This window comes from Corythoichthys intestinalis, chromosome 2 (assembly GCF_030265065.1).
Source record: "Corythoichthys intestinalis isolate RoL2023-P3 chromosome 2, ASM3026506v1, whole genome shotgun sequence".
NCBI classification, from domain to species: domain Eukaryota; kingdom Metazoa; phylum Chordata; class Actinopteri; order Syngnathiformes; family Syngnathidae; genus Corythoichthys; species Corythoichthys intestinalis.
Genome location: NC_080396.1, coordinates 29962614 through 29980403, shown reverse-complemented (window position 1 = coordinate 29980403; position 17790 = coordinate 29962614). Strand labels below are relative to the sequence as shown.

At 38.2% G+C, this 17790-nt stretch overlaps 2 protein-coding genes across 6 annotated transcripts in view; both read right to left on the bottom strand.

Annotated features, from left to right (window-relative positions):
* The window catches only part of wnk3 (WNK lysine deficient protein kinase 3), a 72693-nt gene extending 70855 nt beyond the window's left edge, over positions 1-1838 (bottom strand). For 2 of the 4 annotated variants that reach the window (XM_057825471.1, XM_057825488.1), the window contains exon 1: positions 1146-1837. The gene's annotated coding sequence lies outside the window, so the exon portion shown is untranslated. Of the gene's footprint in view, positions 1-1145 lie in introns of all 4 variants that reach the window. The other 2 variants (XM_057825478.1, XM_057825497.1) reach the window with 2 other exon arrangements.
* A 1267-nt stretch (positions 1839-3105) lies between these two features.
* On the bottom strand, positions 3106-17590 carry fam3a (FAM3 metabolism regulating signaling molecule A). Of its 2 annotated transcripts, XM_057825544.1 has the most exons (11): positions 17287-17590; positions 11230-11266; positions 11045-11152; positions 10739-10762; positions 8521-8647; positions 8228-8286; positions 8098-8148; positions 7886-7970; positions 5267-5393; positions 3819-3931; positions 3106-3684 (listed from the first exon to the last, which is right to left on the bottom strand). In XM_057825544.1, the coding sequence occupies exons 2-10, from the start codon at positions 11240-11242 to the stop codon at positions 3833-3835; spliced, it is 693 nt and encodes a 230-aa protein (XP_057681527.1). In that variant the 5' UTR covers positions 11243-11266; positions 17287-17590; the 3' UTR covers positions 3106-3684; positions 3819-3832. The 2 variants fall into 2 exon arrangements, with proteins under 2 accessions (XP_057681527.1, XP_057681519.1); XM_057825536.1 differs by having other exon boundaries at positions 3107-3931.
* Positions 17591-17790: the final 200 nt, after the last annotated feature.

Sequence of the window (17790 nt, the reverse complement as noted above, 5' to 3'; positions counted from 1 at the left end):
TCATGTATAGGGCGCACTGCATTTTAAGGCACAGTAGTAGTAGTAGTAGTAGTAGTGGTGGTTGGCATTGTGTTATGCATCCACAAGATGGAGCTGAGCTAAATAGAATGTTATGACGATTAACCAATATTGATCCATATATAAGGCACGTTGGATTATAAGGCACATTGTCCGCTTTTGAGAAAATTGGAGGCCTTCAGGTGCGCCTTATAGAGCAGGAAAATACAGTAATAATGAGGGTAATCATTCTGCATTAGTATCAAATTTAGTCATTTTGATAGTAGGCTAATACAGCTTAGATAGATATGTACAGCATGCCTTGCCTTCATTTTAGGGCTTATATAAGGCTTTTATTTTTTTTCGCGGCTCCAGACATATTTGTTTTTTTGCTCCAATACGGCTCTTCCAACATTTTGGATTGGCAACCCCTGTTATAGACTGAGCTGTTTTAATGTCTAGTGCTGTCAATGGCGCTAAAACACGAGCCATCCTCCCAGATAAAATAAATTGGACGTCTATCAATTTTAATGGTAAGCAAAGCGGTCAGTACTATGAAATTTAAAAGAAAAACGAAAAACAAGTGTTTTTATAGGTCAGGTATTATATTTTAAACATTTTATTGATTTTTTATTTCATTTATAAGAGAATTATATTTAAAAAATTATTTAAAAAAATACAAAAATGAATAATAATGATAAATATATGATCATAATTTTTTTTCAATTACCAAAAAGTCATTTTAATGTATTGATCATTCTAGTGAGATTTTATGAAAATGATTAGTAATACATAATGTGCAAGCTAATGACGCATCAATTAAAAGGTAATTTAATTTTTTTTTCTTTGTAAATGCCTGTATCAATATTGTAGATGTTTCTATTTTTCCAAAGGATTTCTGACTCCACAAGTAACCCTTTGTAATGGCTTTAATGCTACTTAGGGCATTAATTTTTTAAAAATCCAAATTATTATTACGTTTCTTCATGTCCGGAGATTCTAGCAGGAATGGTTTGAACGTACCTAACACAATAGAAACTCAATACAAATTATACAATACATAATAGCCATTAGAGAGCCATGACTAATGATCGGCGTCATTGGTCGATAACATTCCACAATAATACCAATTAATAAACTTCACTCACCCTGGTGCAATATCGTGTCTCGTGTGGAGGCGCGATGAATTTCTTTCAGGGAAAATAGGACTCAACACAAAAAAAAAAAAAAAAAACGTTAAGTATTCCTATGTTCAAACATCTTGGTATTTACACAAAAATTTTAGGGAAAACGGCTATTAAAAAAACACAAGTCCGTCTGCTGGATATTTTCACTGCGGTTGGTGAAGGCTTGAAAATGCCCCCAGATATTTGCCGACCGTCGGTGACAGCCGAGATGTCCGAGAGGCTCCGGTACTCCGGTTGTCTGTCGTCGGTGTTTGGTTTCTTTTCCAGTCACACGATGCCCACCGCCGCCGCTTGACGACTGTCCCCGTCCGCTGTTCGCGTATGGCCATTCACTGCTTGGCTAGCAGGCCAACTATTGATGTCTGTCACCCGGCTGCATGACATTTTTCTTTTTTTATATAAGAAACCTTTAATTATTCCCACGGGGGCGGGCACGCGCGTGGTGGTTTCTCGTGTGAACTCAACAGTGTGGTCGGCCGCGTACACTTGCCAAAAGGGTTCTTCATCATCATCATCATCATCATCATCACCATCATCTTCTTCAGCAGGCAAGCACAGGCGCTTGGGACCAATCACCAAACTCGTTGTGTTCACGTGATCACTAGTCTCTCAAGCCTGTACAAGTCAGATATTTTAAATAATGTGCAAGGAAGAAATAAAATGCGCTTTAACGACCATTGCAATGGCTCCAAAATTTTCTCTGTGACAGCACGACAGCGCGAATTCTGTAGTTTACTTTTTTGTTCGATAGTTGACTTTAGAACAGGTTGTATTTCCTAACATGCCCGAGGGTACAATGGCAGTTTCATGAGTTTCAAAATGCTCCTCGCGTTTTTTCCCCCCACGCGCTTAAAAAAAAAATCTACGTAATATTTAACTTGCAGGTTAAGACTTCATCATGCTTTAAAAAAAAAAAAAAAAAAAAAATCTTTTTTTTGTACTCATCCTACTCGAATGCACCGTATGACACCTATCGGGACTCTAAAACCGGGGTAATGCATGCTCACGTTGGACATATTGGACAGCTATTTTACAGAGTATGGAAGATCAGTAATAAGGGCGGAAAAAACGCCTGGGGCGTTGTGAACCGAACAACCTCAATGACATATGCACTTTCGTCGCCCTCTGCCGATTCAACGAGCACAATACAACAAGCAAAGCATAAACCAGTGGTTATCTTAACCTTGCTAAAGGTATCGACAGGTGCATTCACGGAACCCTTTGGAATTTCATAATAAATTCAAAACCAAGCAAGCTTACACCTCAGTAAATTCCTTTTCAAATTTCTTCCAGATTTCAAATTTACTACAAATAATTTTGCCTTTTGCTGTTGATTTTGTCATTGGTGTATTAAACTTTTCATTTCACACTGTTCCTTTTTTGTTGGATTCATGTCTACATTCTCATTTTATTGTAGCATCCTTGCATCACATACCATTATCATGGCCTAAAATGACGTTGTTGTTTTTTTTAAATTATCCACGGAGTTCACGCTGTTTGTAGGTATGTTATACTTCCTCATACCAAGTGCCAGTCGACCCTCCACTGAGCAAACAGATTTCTCCTACCATAAGACAGAAGGGCGAGCATTTAAAAGAAATAAAGCCTGTAAATTGAGGGCAAACCAATCCAAAACCTGGTCTAAAACGGCACTTTGGCTAGATTTAGTCAGCGTACAAAATAGGGTTCTGCATTTCTCAACCGTCACCGAACCCGAGGCTTACTCACCGAATCTCTGGGGTTCGATCGACCCCAGTTACAAACCACTGGCATAAACCAATGATCCTCCCCAACGTTGACACCACCAACGGTAAAATAATTAGAATTGCATATTTCCAATTACCACTCCCGCTTTTTTTTTTTTTTTTGGTAGAATTAGAAAAGAAAAAAAATATCCTAAAATTACTTTATTTAGAAGAACTTTTGTCACACAGATATTTGTATAAATTTGTCACCACACAAATACAGCAAAAGATCATTTATAGTAATTTTATTCTTGTGCATTTAAATAGTTATTAAATGCAAATAAAAAACAAGGCCACCAAATACATACAGTACCAACAAAATCACTCAATGGACCAAACGTAAACCAGCATTGGATATTACTCAAAACTAGGGAAGTCTAACATAAAACATAGATAGAAAAGCTTCCATGTTTGGCATTTAAATAAATAATTTTCATCAAACAACTAAATAAATTGCAAGAGACAAACACTGTGCTTGTGCATCGGGTTCAAAGGTAACAACAAATGGCTACTACTGCAATTTAAAAAAAAAAAAATTCACAGAAATATTGGTCACAGCAATAAAATTACTTGAATATAAAACAGCATTTTTATATAAACTTCGACAGAGGTGCAAATTTTTGCGCTTCATGAAACTGCTGGAAAATGTTTCAAGAACTTGGGTATGTGAGCTATACGGGAATCCTGTATTCTGGGAGAGAGCATCGGTATCAGTTCCTCAAAAAGGAATATCGACTCCAGCTTCATTCATTCCCCTTGTAAAAACATGAACACAGGTTTGTTCTATATCACTACAAAATTAATCTCCTACATCCTGTTTTTCACATAAGCTGGTATTTCTTTAAATCTTTCAAACAGCCAGTCAGTTGGCTGTAACAGAACTGCTTACCATCATGGGCTAAATTAAACTTCAACAAGTGGCCGCAAGGGAATACAGCCATCCATCTCTAGTGACTCAGGCCAACCTTCATATTTGTTGCTGCTCTTACTGTTCTTCATCCGCTAAGGGGAATCACAACAAACCAAACAGATTAGTCAGCAATACATGGACAAATGACGCTCTCCCTAACAATATATATCCAATCCATATCGACTAGCGCCGTCAATGGTACTGAATATTGAACATTGAGAGCCAGTCCTCTGTTGTAAAATGAGTTGGATGGCCATCATTGTCAGTGGCAGGCAATGAGTTAAATAATACCGTATAGGGCAGGGTCCATTCCTGTTTTTATTTGTTTTATTATTTTCAATTTTGGTTTCATAAACATGTTATTATTTGTAATTGTATTTAGCCATAAAAATGATTAATGGTAAAAATATATGGCGGAAAACACTCAGGTGACTTGAATTTCTGCTCTGAGGCCCCCAATTTGGCCAACTTTCAAAGTTGTCCTATATGCATGTGTGATACATCATTGGAAAGCTTAAAATCTCTATTTTCTGGGGGAAGAAAAATTTTGAACAGGGGGGCATTTAAAAAAAAATTGAAACCCATAAACCCCAACTCGAGAGCATGAGAGAGCATATTTAAAGACACCATGATTTTAACGAGATATCGCGTACTTACCTGGTTTCGATAAAAAAACTGTGTGTCAAGACACAGCTGTGAATGGTCACAGCCAGACTTTTGGGGGATTTTATGGGTGAAACATGGTAATATAACAAGGGTCGCAATGCAGAAATGGCAGACATCAAAATGTAGTCGAGATTTTTTTTCAAATATTTACCCTTTTAAACTTTTTTTCCCCCAATTTTTCTTTGTTTGGATCGATTATTTATCATCTAAAATATTGGGGGAAATGCGCAAGCAACAAAAAAACTACAATTAGGCGATAGTTATGAGGTAGACATCTGTGACCTACTTACAGACACAATTTTTTTCATTGTGATGTAATTTGTTTAAAAGTTTAAAATATGCGAGTCAATTATGTAAAGTCTTTTTTTAACTAAATATTAGACATCAATTAATGATTATAAGCTAAAAATGATATACATTTCGAGTAATAAATATAATTACTTACCTTCTTTTTATGGCTGGGTTAAACAAAGCGGTTGCACGGTGTCTGTAAACGGGGGTCTCCAGGGTAAAACGGACAAATTACAAATAGTTCTGGGGCTCAATGCGCCATGAAACTGCTATGGCAGCATAAAAACATTGTTCTATCAAACAACAGTTCTTTTGGTTAAAATACAGCAGTTTATTTTAAAGAGGGGTGCAAGACCAGAAACCGCTTTTTCATGTGTTTTCCGCCATATAGAAATACATATTATTTTTCAACATCAATTGCAGATAATGACTCATTAAATAATACTGTACTGTACAATGTTATAAAGTACCTGCTCAAACGGACTCTTATTCTCGATACCCTTCGCACCGACGAACACCCAACTGTCTCGAAAGGCTAATTCCTTGATTGCAGTGCTCCCGAGCTCCTCAAACAGTCGCCGAGACTCTGCATTCAACCTAAAATGAAAATGCGTTCGTGTCATTTTTTTGTGTCATTCATTTGTGGTTCTTTTTTTTTAAAGAAGATGTGGTGGTGAGATGTGTAATGAAACCACAATTTTATTCTGAGTTGACTAGAGAATAATTATTTTTATTGTTGTTGTTTTAGGTGTGAAAGCAGTTCTTAAATTTTTGGGTGCGGAATTATTATTTTTTTTATATCCCGTCATGTTTGTCTCCAAAGCTTAACCAATTACTATGTTACCTCTACATGCAAACAACTAGTTAGAGAGTTTTGTAGAAATAGTGTTAAACATTTCAGTCATACAATCTTCCTTCATATGTAATCGTGTGTTAAGTAATATACAATATATATATATATGCAGGGCATGCTACTTGCGTTGGGTTGTTGGGGCCAAGGTTTGGTAAATCGACACATAAGAAACCTTGAAATGTGGGCTTCCCCATGATTTTGTTTTTCACGTATGCTGAATGGATTTGTCGAGCAGTATGGCCTGGCGTTGCTTGGGTGAAAAAGTGAGAATTGGCATTTCCTATGCTAATTATTGGAGTTTTGAATGAATTTTCTGCACTAAATGGAGGCCTACAAAGATCAAACCCATCTCAGAACACTCCCAGACACAAAAAGTACAACTGTGTAAAATTTCGTCAAAATACGCTCAGCATTTTCTGCATCCATAAAACACGAACGCAAAGACAAACTGTTTATCGAGATTAGGACATACAGCCGAAATGAATCCCTTAATAATATTCCGGAAAACTGTACTTTTTTTTGTTTGCTTTTTTCAATCCAGCGTCTTGTTGTGGAGTTATTAAAGCCACAAAGTATCATCACAGCGCATTTCAATTTGTACATGAAACCGTAAAGTTTGAAAGCCAACAGCGACATTGCAATCACAAGAGACATGTCTTTTGCCCAAAAGATATCGCTGTCGCCTCAACAATCAGGTCACATTAGATATACTAATTTTTGGAGTTTCTAATTATTATTTTTTTGCACTAAATGGAGGCCTACAGATATCAAACCCATCTAGGAAGACTCCAAGACACAAAGTACAACTGTGCAAAATTTCATCCAAGTCCGCCCAACTGTTTCGAAGTCCATCGGAAACGAACACCCCCACCCACACAAAGTTCCATTTATATATATATATTTTAAGAAAAGGGGTATCCTATAGTTAAAAAAAAAACTTGACGTGATGGGAAAAAAACGAAATCAGTTTTGGATTGCGCACCCAAAAATTAGTTTATTCTCCTGTCAGCCATAAAACAACAAAAACCGAATCCCTAGTGTGTACCTCCGTGAAGTTTGCCCCCCATCAGATGCATATTTATATAAAAACATCAATTGTTTCTGGTATCATTTTTGAGATACTGTATTTGCCATTCTATTAAAGGTCAATCTGAAGACAACCAGCGCCCCCATTTTGCAACGGTTTTGTATATATGCTTTTAATTTGTGGCGATGACGCCACACAGCCCCTCATTAACTGCAAAATGGACCTGAAGTGGTGCCATTTGTTTGCAGTGGCGCCTCCAGAAATTGTTCATAGGGGTGACCAGATGGGGCCACTTAAAATCTTGGGTTGGCACACCAACATTAATTAAAAAAAATCTCTGTATGACGTTACCATTTACCTTAACCATCAATTTCATTGTAAGGGCAACATAGTCGCAACTTTACATCGGAGTCAGTCACCTGATTTTAAGAATCTGCCACACTTTTGGTCCAGGAGCAGGTCCAACACCTGCTTTTGCGGAGTCCTGCCTCGCTTCTGTGACCATTGTTGGTGCCGACTGACTCGATTTTGCTGCTGTCTGATCTTCTTCCTCATCACTGTGCTCTATCACTGATGCTGGCTGTGCATCATCGTCATGCTGCTCTGTCTCCTCTATCCTCCTCCTAGCTAATCTTCTGTTACTCCCCTGTTGTCTTTCTCTCCTTCTGTGCCAATTTTCTTCTTAAAAGAAGGAATGTCGACTTTTTCATTGTCTGAAAATTGACCAGCAGCAGTCAGCTTTAGCTAGCAAGTAGAAAACACGTAAAAAAGCTGCTCTAACAGGTGTTACAGCACCATTTAACTCTTAAAAAGCACATTACGATGGCTCATTCTTCCCCTTCTTATTTTACAAAGGAATATTCTGACTTATTCACTTACTTGTAGTCTTCTCTGTCATCTTTCTGAACTTTTGTGTCGTGCACTGGTGTCTGATCGAAATAAGCTATCCATCAATTTGTGCTACTGAGTCACACGCACTGAGCCGATGCTTTCAGAACGGGCGACAGCAGCGGAGGCGGGGCGAGTACTGTGATGGTGAGGAGCAGCGGCTTGCCTGGCTGTGCATTTTGGGATAAAATGCAAAACTGATGCTACTACAATCTAACGATATACAAGAGGGGTGGCCAACAAATTTATAGGAAGCATGAGTAAATTAATATGCAATTTCACTGGTTATGATCAATAAGATACAATACAATGGCTTGTTACTTTGTAGCTGGATCATCAAATGAGGCCACAAACACCAAAGTTCCCTCGTGGAGCGGACGCAGATATTTCAACAGGTCAGAAACATCTGAAGACAAACATCACACAAGATGGTAAAAGTTATTTAGGCTCTATTTCAGATTGATCTGACATTTACAGTGGCTTGAAGTTGGAAAGTCTCAAAAGCTGACCAATCTAATGTCAATTTTCATTACCTCCTGCCCACATATCAAAGGTCTTTGTTTCCAGCGGTTCACCTGTCACCCCTGAAATGAAACAAAAAAATGTGTGTGAAAATGACTATCAGTTATTTAATACAAGCAGAAAACTCTTGGCATATTGTACCATTCACCAAAGCGATGTTTAATCCTCTGCCAACGTTGTTCTTCACGCTGCTTAATAACCTGTGAGTCATTAAAACAGCTGGGTTAGCCTTACCAAGACACGAAAATAACCCTTTAGTCACAATTTTTGTTGTAAAAGACATAAAAATACTTGATAGTGAACCAAATGAACAGTGGACGAACGGGGGGGGAAAAGCATACGGTGCATGCTTTCACCTCCTTCGGACATAGACAGAAAAGAAGGTGGTGAAGCGGTGACAGGACAAAAAGAAAACAATGAGCAGTAAATCTCACATCTTATCCTCCAAACAGATTTTGGGTCCAATGACATTGGCAGCTCCTGACACCAGACGGAAAGCCAAATGTTTGGGGGGGCACGCCGCTGAAAGGCCACATTTATACCGCCGTGGTCGAACATCGGCTGGAAAAACAAGGGAAGCAAAAAACTTGAAATGGAATAGTACCTGCTGGAGAAAAGGGGTGCTACATATGACAATCTTGTGAGTGAATTGAAATTTAAATGTGGATTTCAATGTGCATGTCATGAGGCACTTAAAATGCTTATGACACTTTGATGGCTATTTTTTTTTTTGAGCTACTTCAGGGGAAATGCACTCGATCTGATCATCTCAGTCCAAGTTCTACTCTGCCATAATCAACAACAGGCCTGGTAAATTGAACAACATTTTTCTGAGATAAGTCACATTTTCCAACTTTCCATCTCTGAGGCCACAGAAGACATATAAAATGTACAACAATTTATTCAAACAAAAAGTGGACAAAATCCAGTCTAACCTTTCCACAAGTGTTGACATACAGTAAGTTTCCTTTCTGTTCATCTTTCCCCTAAAAAAGGCTTTTTTTACACAGTTGATAGCCAGATCAACACAACTGGACTTTCAGGGAACATACCTAGTTTATCTCATATGTGGCTGATAAAACCAAACGCATCACAAATAAAGCCCATTTAACAACACATCGAAATACCTTGAAAATCGCAGGATTTAAATGGGTAGGGCTTATGTGTAAAAACAATTTGCCGGGTCGACTGACACGGAGATTACGTAGACATTTCACAGGTCACGCCTTAGTCTAATGTCTGGGACTTTCCTGGTAAGCGGTGTGCGTGAAAGCAGGCGTTAAATTCCCGGGCCAATGAATATGCAGTGCAGCCAACTTGCAGCTGGTTACAAAGCGGTCACCTGGTTTCTTTAGTGACAACCTGCCATCACAGCATCGCTTTTATCACCTGAAGTAAGAAAGTTTTGTGATGTCAATGATTCTTTAATTAACATGTACTATTTTGATGACATTTGGTGTTGAATAATATCAAATAAACCAAGAACTTAAATTGGATGGAAATGAATATGAAACAAGCCTACATTAATTTACTGATTTAGTTGATATTGAAAACCTCTTTCCATCTAATTTACTACACAAACTATTATTACTGCCGTTTTGATGCAATGAGCTAAAAAAAAAAGTTTGAATAGCTTATAGTATATAAGTATATAAGGTGATTTGCATGTTAATTAATGTAGTCAACATATTAGCAATGAGTACAGTAATTACTGCATTTTTAAATTCCATACTTTCAGTTCATATTTCTTAATTCACTCAATACTTTCAACAAACGAAAAATAAGGATTTCAACTCAAAAGCTATTAAGTAGCTTACATTTTTTGTTTTGTTGTTGTTAAGGTAAGGAAGAATGTGACTGACTGAGTCTGACATCTCAAATGCTGAAGCAGATGGTGCTCAAACCAAGGCTTGTGGCAACAAAGGAAATGTGAAGAACAGAGATCAACCAATCATCATGATCTTTCCAAGAGATATCAGTGGTTGTGGTTTGTTCCCTCTACTGGACTGTCTCAGGAAATTAGAATACACAATATTCTAATTTTTTGAGACAGTCCTGTGTATATATACAGGACTGTCTCAGGAAATTAGAATACACAATATTCTAATTTCCTGACTGTCTCAGGAAATTAGAATACACAATATTCTAATTTCCTGACTGTCTCAGTCTATGTCTATGTGCAGGTAAAGAATTTGCAGTAGATATACAGTATATTTTACAGCAATGTTGCACAGAAAAGGTGTGACTGTTTAATAAATGACTCAATAAACAGTATTTTTTTTTAAATATTTTGAAATATCTTGTTTTTAAAAGTTGTCTCGTAGAATATCATATCAATTTTATGACCAATATATCGATAATGGCTGTATTGCGATATTGTGAGATAATCGTTATCGTGAGCCTTGTATCACGAATGGTATGGTATCGTGAAGTGCCCTGAGGTTCCCACGCCTAATCACAACGGGTAATTACAACCCCACAGCCCACAAATGCTTAAAAAACATCAATGATAACAAAATTATTGTGCTATTTGTGATTCTACTCTCCCCTTTAATATTCATGGTTCCAGATAAATATATCCAATTGTATTTTTTTTCTATTGACATAACTGAATGTAAAGTACAATTCAAATAACTTATTATTCAACCGTACCAGCAGTCGGTTCCTGACTTGCACCTGAAAAAGAAGAAAAAGATTCTGTCAAATATGCCTATTAAGCAATTAGAGTTAATAGTGAAGCACATAACTGAATTGCATCACACTAAATGATGGTCTTAATATGTCGCCCAAAAAGCACAACTGAAAGCATTTCAATATGATGAAGAGCAGCTTTATTTGTCTAGAACAGATACCTTAGATTCCAATAAGATTTTTGAATGAAAGGGCAATAGTGTCTTGTTAAATTGTTGTCAAGAATTGTTGATGAATTGCCGGTAGTTGATACTCACGATCCCTTACCATTAAAGAAACGGCTAACAAAAGATCCGTTTTCCCCTCCAAACAAAGTGCTTGCCAGCAGCCATGTAAGCCCCACCAAAAGCAACACGGCCACAACTCGCATAGGGCCTGTGGAAAGAAACAGAACAGACTGGTCAAATTAAACAAAATTGTAACTGATAGTGTGGTGAAAAAGCTTAACGCACCTGTTAATCTCATGTTTGCCTCTCACATAGATCTGGGCTGTGGTAGTGGGGGAAAAAAATCATTTGTTATTCAGAACATTTTTGCCCCTCCCTCAAACCAGAGACTCTTCAGTCTCGTCACCTCCCAGATTGACAATTGCAATTCACTGCTCTTCAGTCGTCACAACAAATCCCTCCAGAAAATGCAGCTCCTACAAAACTCAACAGCATGCCTCATCACAAGAACCCCTACCATACACACCACATCACCCCCATCCATCATCAACTCCACTGGCTTCCATTAAAACAAAGAATCAACTACAAGATCCTCCTTATTTCTTTCAATGTTCTTCACGGTCTGGCCCCATCCTATTTATTTGACCTCCTTCTTATCAACAGTCCTCCCCAACTACTCCGCTTCTCTTCTACCCTTCATATTTCTGTCCCACTTACGGTAATCACCTACGGTTCCAGAGCATTTAGCCACTCTGTCCCCCAACTCTGCAACTCTCTACCCCTGATCTTCGTAAAATAACTTCTTTCTCACTTTTCAACACCAGACTCAAACAATTAAAGGCACTTTTGAAAAAAAAAAAAGTCTTCCTTTCATATTACTACACATTCGCTGACAGGTATTTATCAGACCGACAGATGGGGGTGGGGGGAAGAAGATCTATTGTAAGTGCTTTGCGCTGTTGCATACAACTACTCCGTAAACAAACAGTGCAGTTCAACCTCTAGCTACATCCTGTATAATGATATGCTTTGGGTGCTACTTCAAACACATTTGAAAATCAGCAATTATTCAGCTTTCAATTTTAAACAAATACCTTCCTCATGATTCATCTACTGGTGTGTTGTATAGCACGTCAGACAACTATCACAAATGTTGTGCATTATTTCTTAAGTAAAAATAGATGTTTGCAACTATATTATTTTGATTCAGGATGAAACTAAGTCTGTTCTCATGGAGAAGTACAGAAATCTTAAAATATTCACTGAGACTTTGAAATTCTCAAGGGCGGACATTTTTACATTTATATGCTCTGTAAAATGGGAAAGAAATTATGACAAAATTTCCTATTCCAAAGAATAGTTTTGTTAACTAGCCTCTCAAATTTGAATGAAAACACTGCTACAGTAACTACAGTATATGTCAGGGGTGTCCAAACCTTTTGCAAAGGGGGCCAGATTTGGTGTCGTAAAAATTTGGGGGGCCGACCTAGGCTGACGTTTTTTACGTAGAACAATTAGGGCTGTCAAAATCATCGCGTTAACGGGCGTTAATTATTTTTAATTAATCACATTAAAATATTCGACACATTTATCGCACGTGCCCCGCTCAAACAGATTAAAATGACAGCAAAGTGTCATTTTCACTTTTTACTTGTGTTTTTTGGTGTTTTTCCGCCCTCTGCTGGCGCTTGGGTGCGACTGAGTTTATGGATTTCAGCACTGTCAGGCTTCAGCACCATATTTATTATTGACATCAACAATGGCGAGCTACTAGCTTATTTTTTGATTGAAAATTTTACAAACTTTATTAAAACGAAAACATTAAGAGGGATTTTAATATAAAAATTCTATGACTTGTACTAACATCTTTTAAGAAGTACAAGTCTTTCTATCCATGGATTGCTTTAACAATGTTAATAATGTTAATGCCATCTTGTTGATTTATTGTTATAATAAACAAATACAGTACCTATGTACCGTATGTTGAATGTATATATCCGTCTTGTGTCTTATCTTTCCATTCCAACAATAATTTACAGAAAAATATGGCATATTTTAGAGATGGTTTGAATTGTGATTAATTACGATTAATTAATTTTTAAGCTGTGATTAACTCGATTAAAAATTTTAATCGTTTGACAGCCCTAAGAACAATATATTTAAGCAAATTTTAGCAAGCCATTCTGTGCGTCACATTTGCTTTATTATTATTTTTTAATTATTTAACTAATAATTTCAACAATCTCACAACTAGCCTTTGTGGCGTTCTCTTTCGACTCTCGGGCTCTTGCGAAATACTACTGTGAAATAAACTAGCTTCAAGTTGCTTCAATTTCTCACAACGTATCTTCCCTGTAATCTTGTCGTACATGTCAGCGTGTCTTGTTTGGTAATATCGCCTCACATTGAACTCTTTAAAAACTGACTGTCTCTTTGCAAATGAGGCAGACACAGTTGTAGCGTATTTTAGTGAAGAAATAGTCCAATTTCCACCTATCCTTGAAGCGTCGGCCGTCACAGTCAACTTTTTGTTGTTGTTGATTGTCGTCATTTTAGAAAATTGGGAGTAAAGGGTCACATGGGGTAATGTTGCTTAGAGTGCTGCTGCCTTTTAGTGGGTAAATGATGAGTAGCATTTAGTGTGTAAGCTACTTCATATGCTGGTAGCGGTACTGCTGACCAACTTATTAAGTCTGTGTGCGGGCCAGATGTTATTGATTTTCGGATAGAGGCTGGGGGTCGGATAAAATTTGACCATGGGCAGCATTTGGCCCCCGGGCCGGACTTTGAATATGTCTGGTATATGTAATGAGGCCTCCCGACAGTACTCGACCTCCCCGCTTATACAGAGTTGCTTTGTCTTCGCCCCATGGTTTCCCTGAGCCTTAATACAAAGGGACCAACTGACTTAAAATACATGAACACCCATAATAGGTGTTGTTTTTTTTTTTTTTAGAGTGGGGGCTTGTTGACATACAGTGGGGAGAACACGTATTTGATACACTGACAATGGGAAAACCCATTGGCAGTGTATCAAATACGTGTTCTCCCCAATGTAGGTGTAAACTTACTGGCATTATAATAAATGGCGCCTAGTCATTTTTTAGTGGTAAGGGTGGCCTCGAAACAGTTTGTTACTGACATCTACAGTGGGGAGAACAAGTATTTGATACACTGCCGATATTGCTGCTTTTCCCACTTGCAAGCCATGTAGAGGTCTATAATTTGTATCATAAGTTCTCTTCAACTGTGAGGGACGGAATCTAATACAAAAATCCAGAAAATCACATTGTATAATTTTTAAATAATAAATGTTTATTTAACTGCATGAAATAAGTATTTGATACATTACCAACTAGTAAATATTTCGGCTCTTAGTTCTTTTTTAAGAACCCCTCCTGTTCTCCACTCATTACCGGAAGTAACTGCACCTTTTGAACGTGTTACCTGTATAAAAGACACCTGTTCACATGCTCAAACAAACAAACTCCAACCTCTCCACAATGGCCAAGACCAAAGAGCTGTGTAAGGACATCAGGGATAAAATAATAGACCTGCACAAGGCTGGGATGGGCTACAGAAAAATAAGCAAGCAGCTTGGTGAGAAGGTAACAACTGTTGGAGCGATTATTAGAAAATGGAAGAAGTTCAAGTTGACGGTCAATCTGCCTCGTTCTGGGGCTCCATGCACGATCTCACCTCGTGGGGCATCACTGATCATGAGGAAGGTAAGGGATCAGCCAAGAACTACACGGCAGGACCTGGTCAATGAGCTGAAGACAGCTGGAACCAGTCTCGAAGAAAACCATCGGAAACACATTACGCCGTCATGGATTAAAATCCTACAGCGCACGCAAGGTCCCGCTGCTGAAGCCAGTGCATGTCCAGACACGTCTGAAGTTTGCCACTGACCATCTGGATGATCCAGAGGAGCAATGGGAGAAGGTCATGTGGTCGGATGAGACCAAAATTGAACTATTTGGTCTAAACTCGGCTCATCGTGTTTGGAGGAAAAAGAAGGATGAGTACAACCCCAAGAACACCATCCCAACCGTGAAACATGGAGGAGGAAACATTTTTTGGGGCTGCTTCTCTGCCAAAGGTACAGGACGACTGCACCGTATTGAGGGGAGGATGGATGGGGCTATGTATCGCCAGATCTCGGCTGACAACCTCCTTCCTTCAGTGAGAGCCCTGAAGATGGGTCGTGGCTGGGTCTTCCAGCATGACAACGACCCAAAGCACACAGCCAAGGCAACTAAAGAGTGGCTCCGTAAGAAGCATCTTAAGGTCCTGGAGTGGCCTAGCCAGTCACCAGATCTGAACCCGATAGAAAATCTATGGAGGGAGCTGAAAGTCCATGTTGCCCGGCAGCAGCCCCGAAACCTGAAGGCTCTGGAGAAGGTCTGCATGGAGGAGTGGGCCAAAATCCCTGCTGCAGTGTGTGCAAACCTTGTCAAGGACTACAGGAAACGTTTGGTATCTGTAATAGCAAACAAAGGTTTCTGTACCAAATATTAAGTTCGATTTTTGTCATGTATCAAATACTTATTTCATGCAATTAAATGCAAATTTATTATTTAAAAATCATACACCGTGATTTTCTGTTTTTTTGTATTAGATTCCGTCCCTCACAGTTGAAGAGAACTTATGACACAAAATACAGACCTCTACATGCTTTGCAAGTGGGAAAACCAGCAAACTCGGCAGTGTATCAAATACTTGTTCTCCCCACTGTACATGTAAAATGCCCTTCGAGTTCATCTACCATTTTGACTACAACGTTGTTGTAGTTTTTGCTGCGAGTATTTTTTTTATTTATTATTATATCCATTTTATAGTGCCTTTTGACCACTAAACTGTGTAAGCAGCATATATGCATGAAAGACTACTATAGAATATTGATGATATTGCCTGTGAATTGCGTTTAAAACATGTGGGTCGCCTGGGTTTTAATAGTGTTTATTGTTGAATATAGAATATTAACAGCGGGAGTAGCTAAATATTTAATACGATAATATATCAGTAGTATATATAAATAGACGTGTCAAAACTAGGGCTGTCAAACTTAAAGGTTAAAATTTTTAACCGAGTTAATCACAGCTTAGAAATTAATTAACCGTAATTAATCGCAATTCAAACCATCGATAAAACATGCCATATTTTTCTGTAAATTATTGTTGGACTGGAAAGATATGACACAAGACGGATGTATGCATTCAACATACTGTACATAAGTACTGTATTTGTTTATTATAACAATAAATCAACAAGATGGCATTAACATTATTAACATTCTGTTAAAGCGATCCATGGATAGAAATACTTGTAGTTCTTAAAAGATAAATGTTAGAACAAGTTATAGAAATTTTATATTGAAACCCTTCTTAATGTTTTTGTTTTAATAAAATTTGTAACATTTTCAAACAAAAAATAAACTAGTAGCTCGCCATTGTTGATGTCAATAATTACACAATGCTCATGGTGCTGAAACCCTTAAAATCAGTCGCACCCAAGTGCCAGCAGAGGGCGACAAAACACCAAAAATCACAAGTAACAAATGGACATGACACTGTGCTGTCATTCTAATCTGTTTGAGTGGGGCATGTGTGTTAAATGCGTCAAATATTTTAATGTGATTAATTTAAAAAATTAATTACCGCCCGTTAACGCGATAATTTTGACAGCCCTAGTCAAAACGTATAGTAGATTTGTTCAACATTAAGCTGCTATCAACAATGGGGAGATTACTTCGGAAATCGACAGAACAACGGCCGTAGAATGTCTACGATCTCGACGGTCCTCCTCCGACCTCCGTACACCAGTCTTTATAAGTTAAGGTGACAATTATTATTATGGTAACATCGCCCAAACATCGCCAGCTTCGTCAGGTTTTTATTTCAGAAATTGTGCAACACGACATGCCTACTGTCTGCCGCAATTGAACAAAGTAAAAAGTCCCTCTCTCACGTTGTCAAGTCAGCCACGAGGTGCGTTCAGGTACACCACGCAAAACACAATCCCCACATTAGAACCCGAATCGTTACATTATTACAGGCATTATTATTATTATTATTATTATTATAACCATCATTATTATTCCAATTTTTATTCATAATGTATTTGTTTTGCTCTGTGTAATTGCTATTTGCAATAGTACCAGCAGCATTTACTAAGGATTTAGTGTAGGTTTTTCGTTTTTTTCGGGCCGTGGAAAGAATTAATGGACTCTTATGGGGAAAATCCTGCTCGACCCACAACCAATTCTACTTACAAACAAGGTCCTGGAACGAATTAATTTCGTATGTAGAGATAACACTGTACTATGTAAGCATTGTATACCTGCCAACGTGAAAGCTTCAGGAAGTGTTGCTTCGTCCCGACGCTCGTTCCTTGCCGTCGATTTAGCTTCAAAGTGGAAGAGTCGACGAGACCCACAAGTTTAACTACTTTTTTCATACCCTCATTGGGCCTTTCGCCTCGCGTGGCCCAACGCTTCTAATGTACACAATTGCACGAGCGTGTTGTAAAAGTTTTCTTCGATCAGGGGTGCAGGAAAATATCGCTAATTAAGAAATCATGTCGGTCATCTCCCGGAAATAGTGGCTCGTCTGCATTGAGTCTGCGCCAAAAGAGTCACTTGTGGCTGTCGGGGAATCTATAGATATCGCACATATTAGACTAGATGTCTAAAGGGGTAAATCGGCGGCGTAAGTGAACGGGCGGCCATCTTGCGTCGGCACCTCGGTTTCGATTGTAGCGCACGTAAAGTGAGTGATTTTCTTCACTAAAATACTGAAACTGAATTCTTCACCGATTTACAAAAAGTATGTTTCATAACAAACC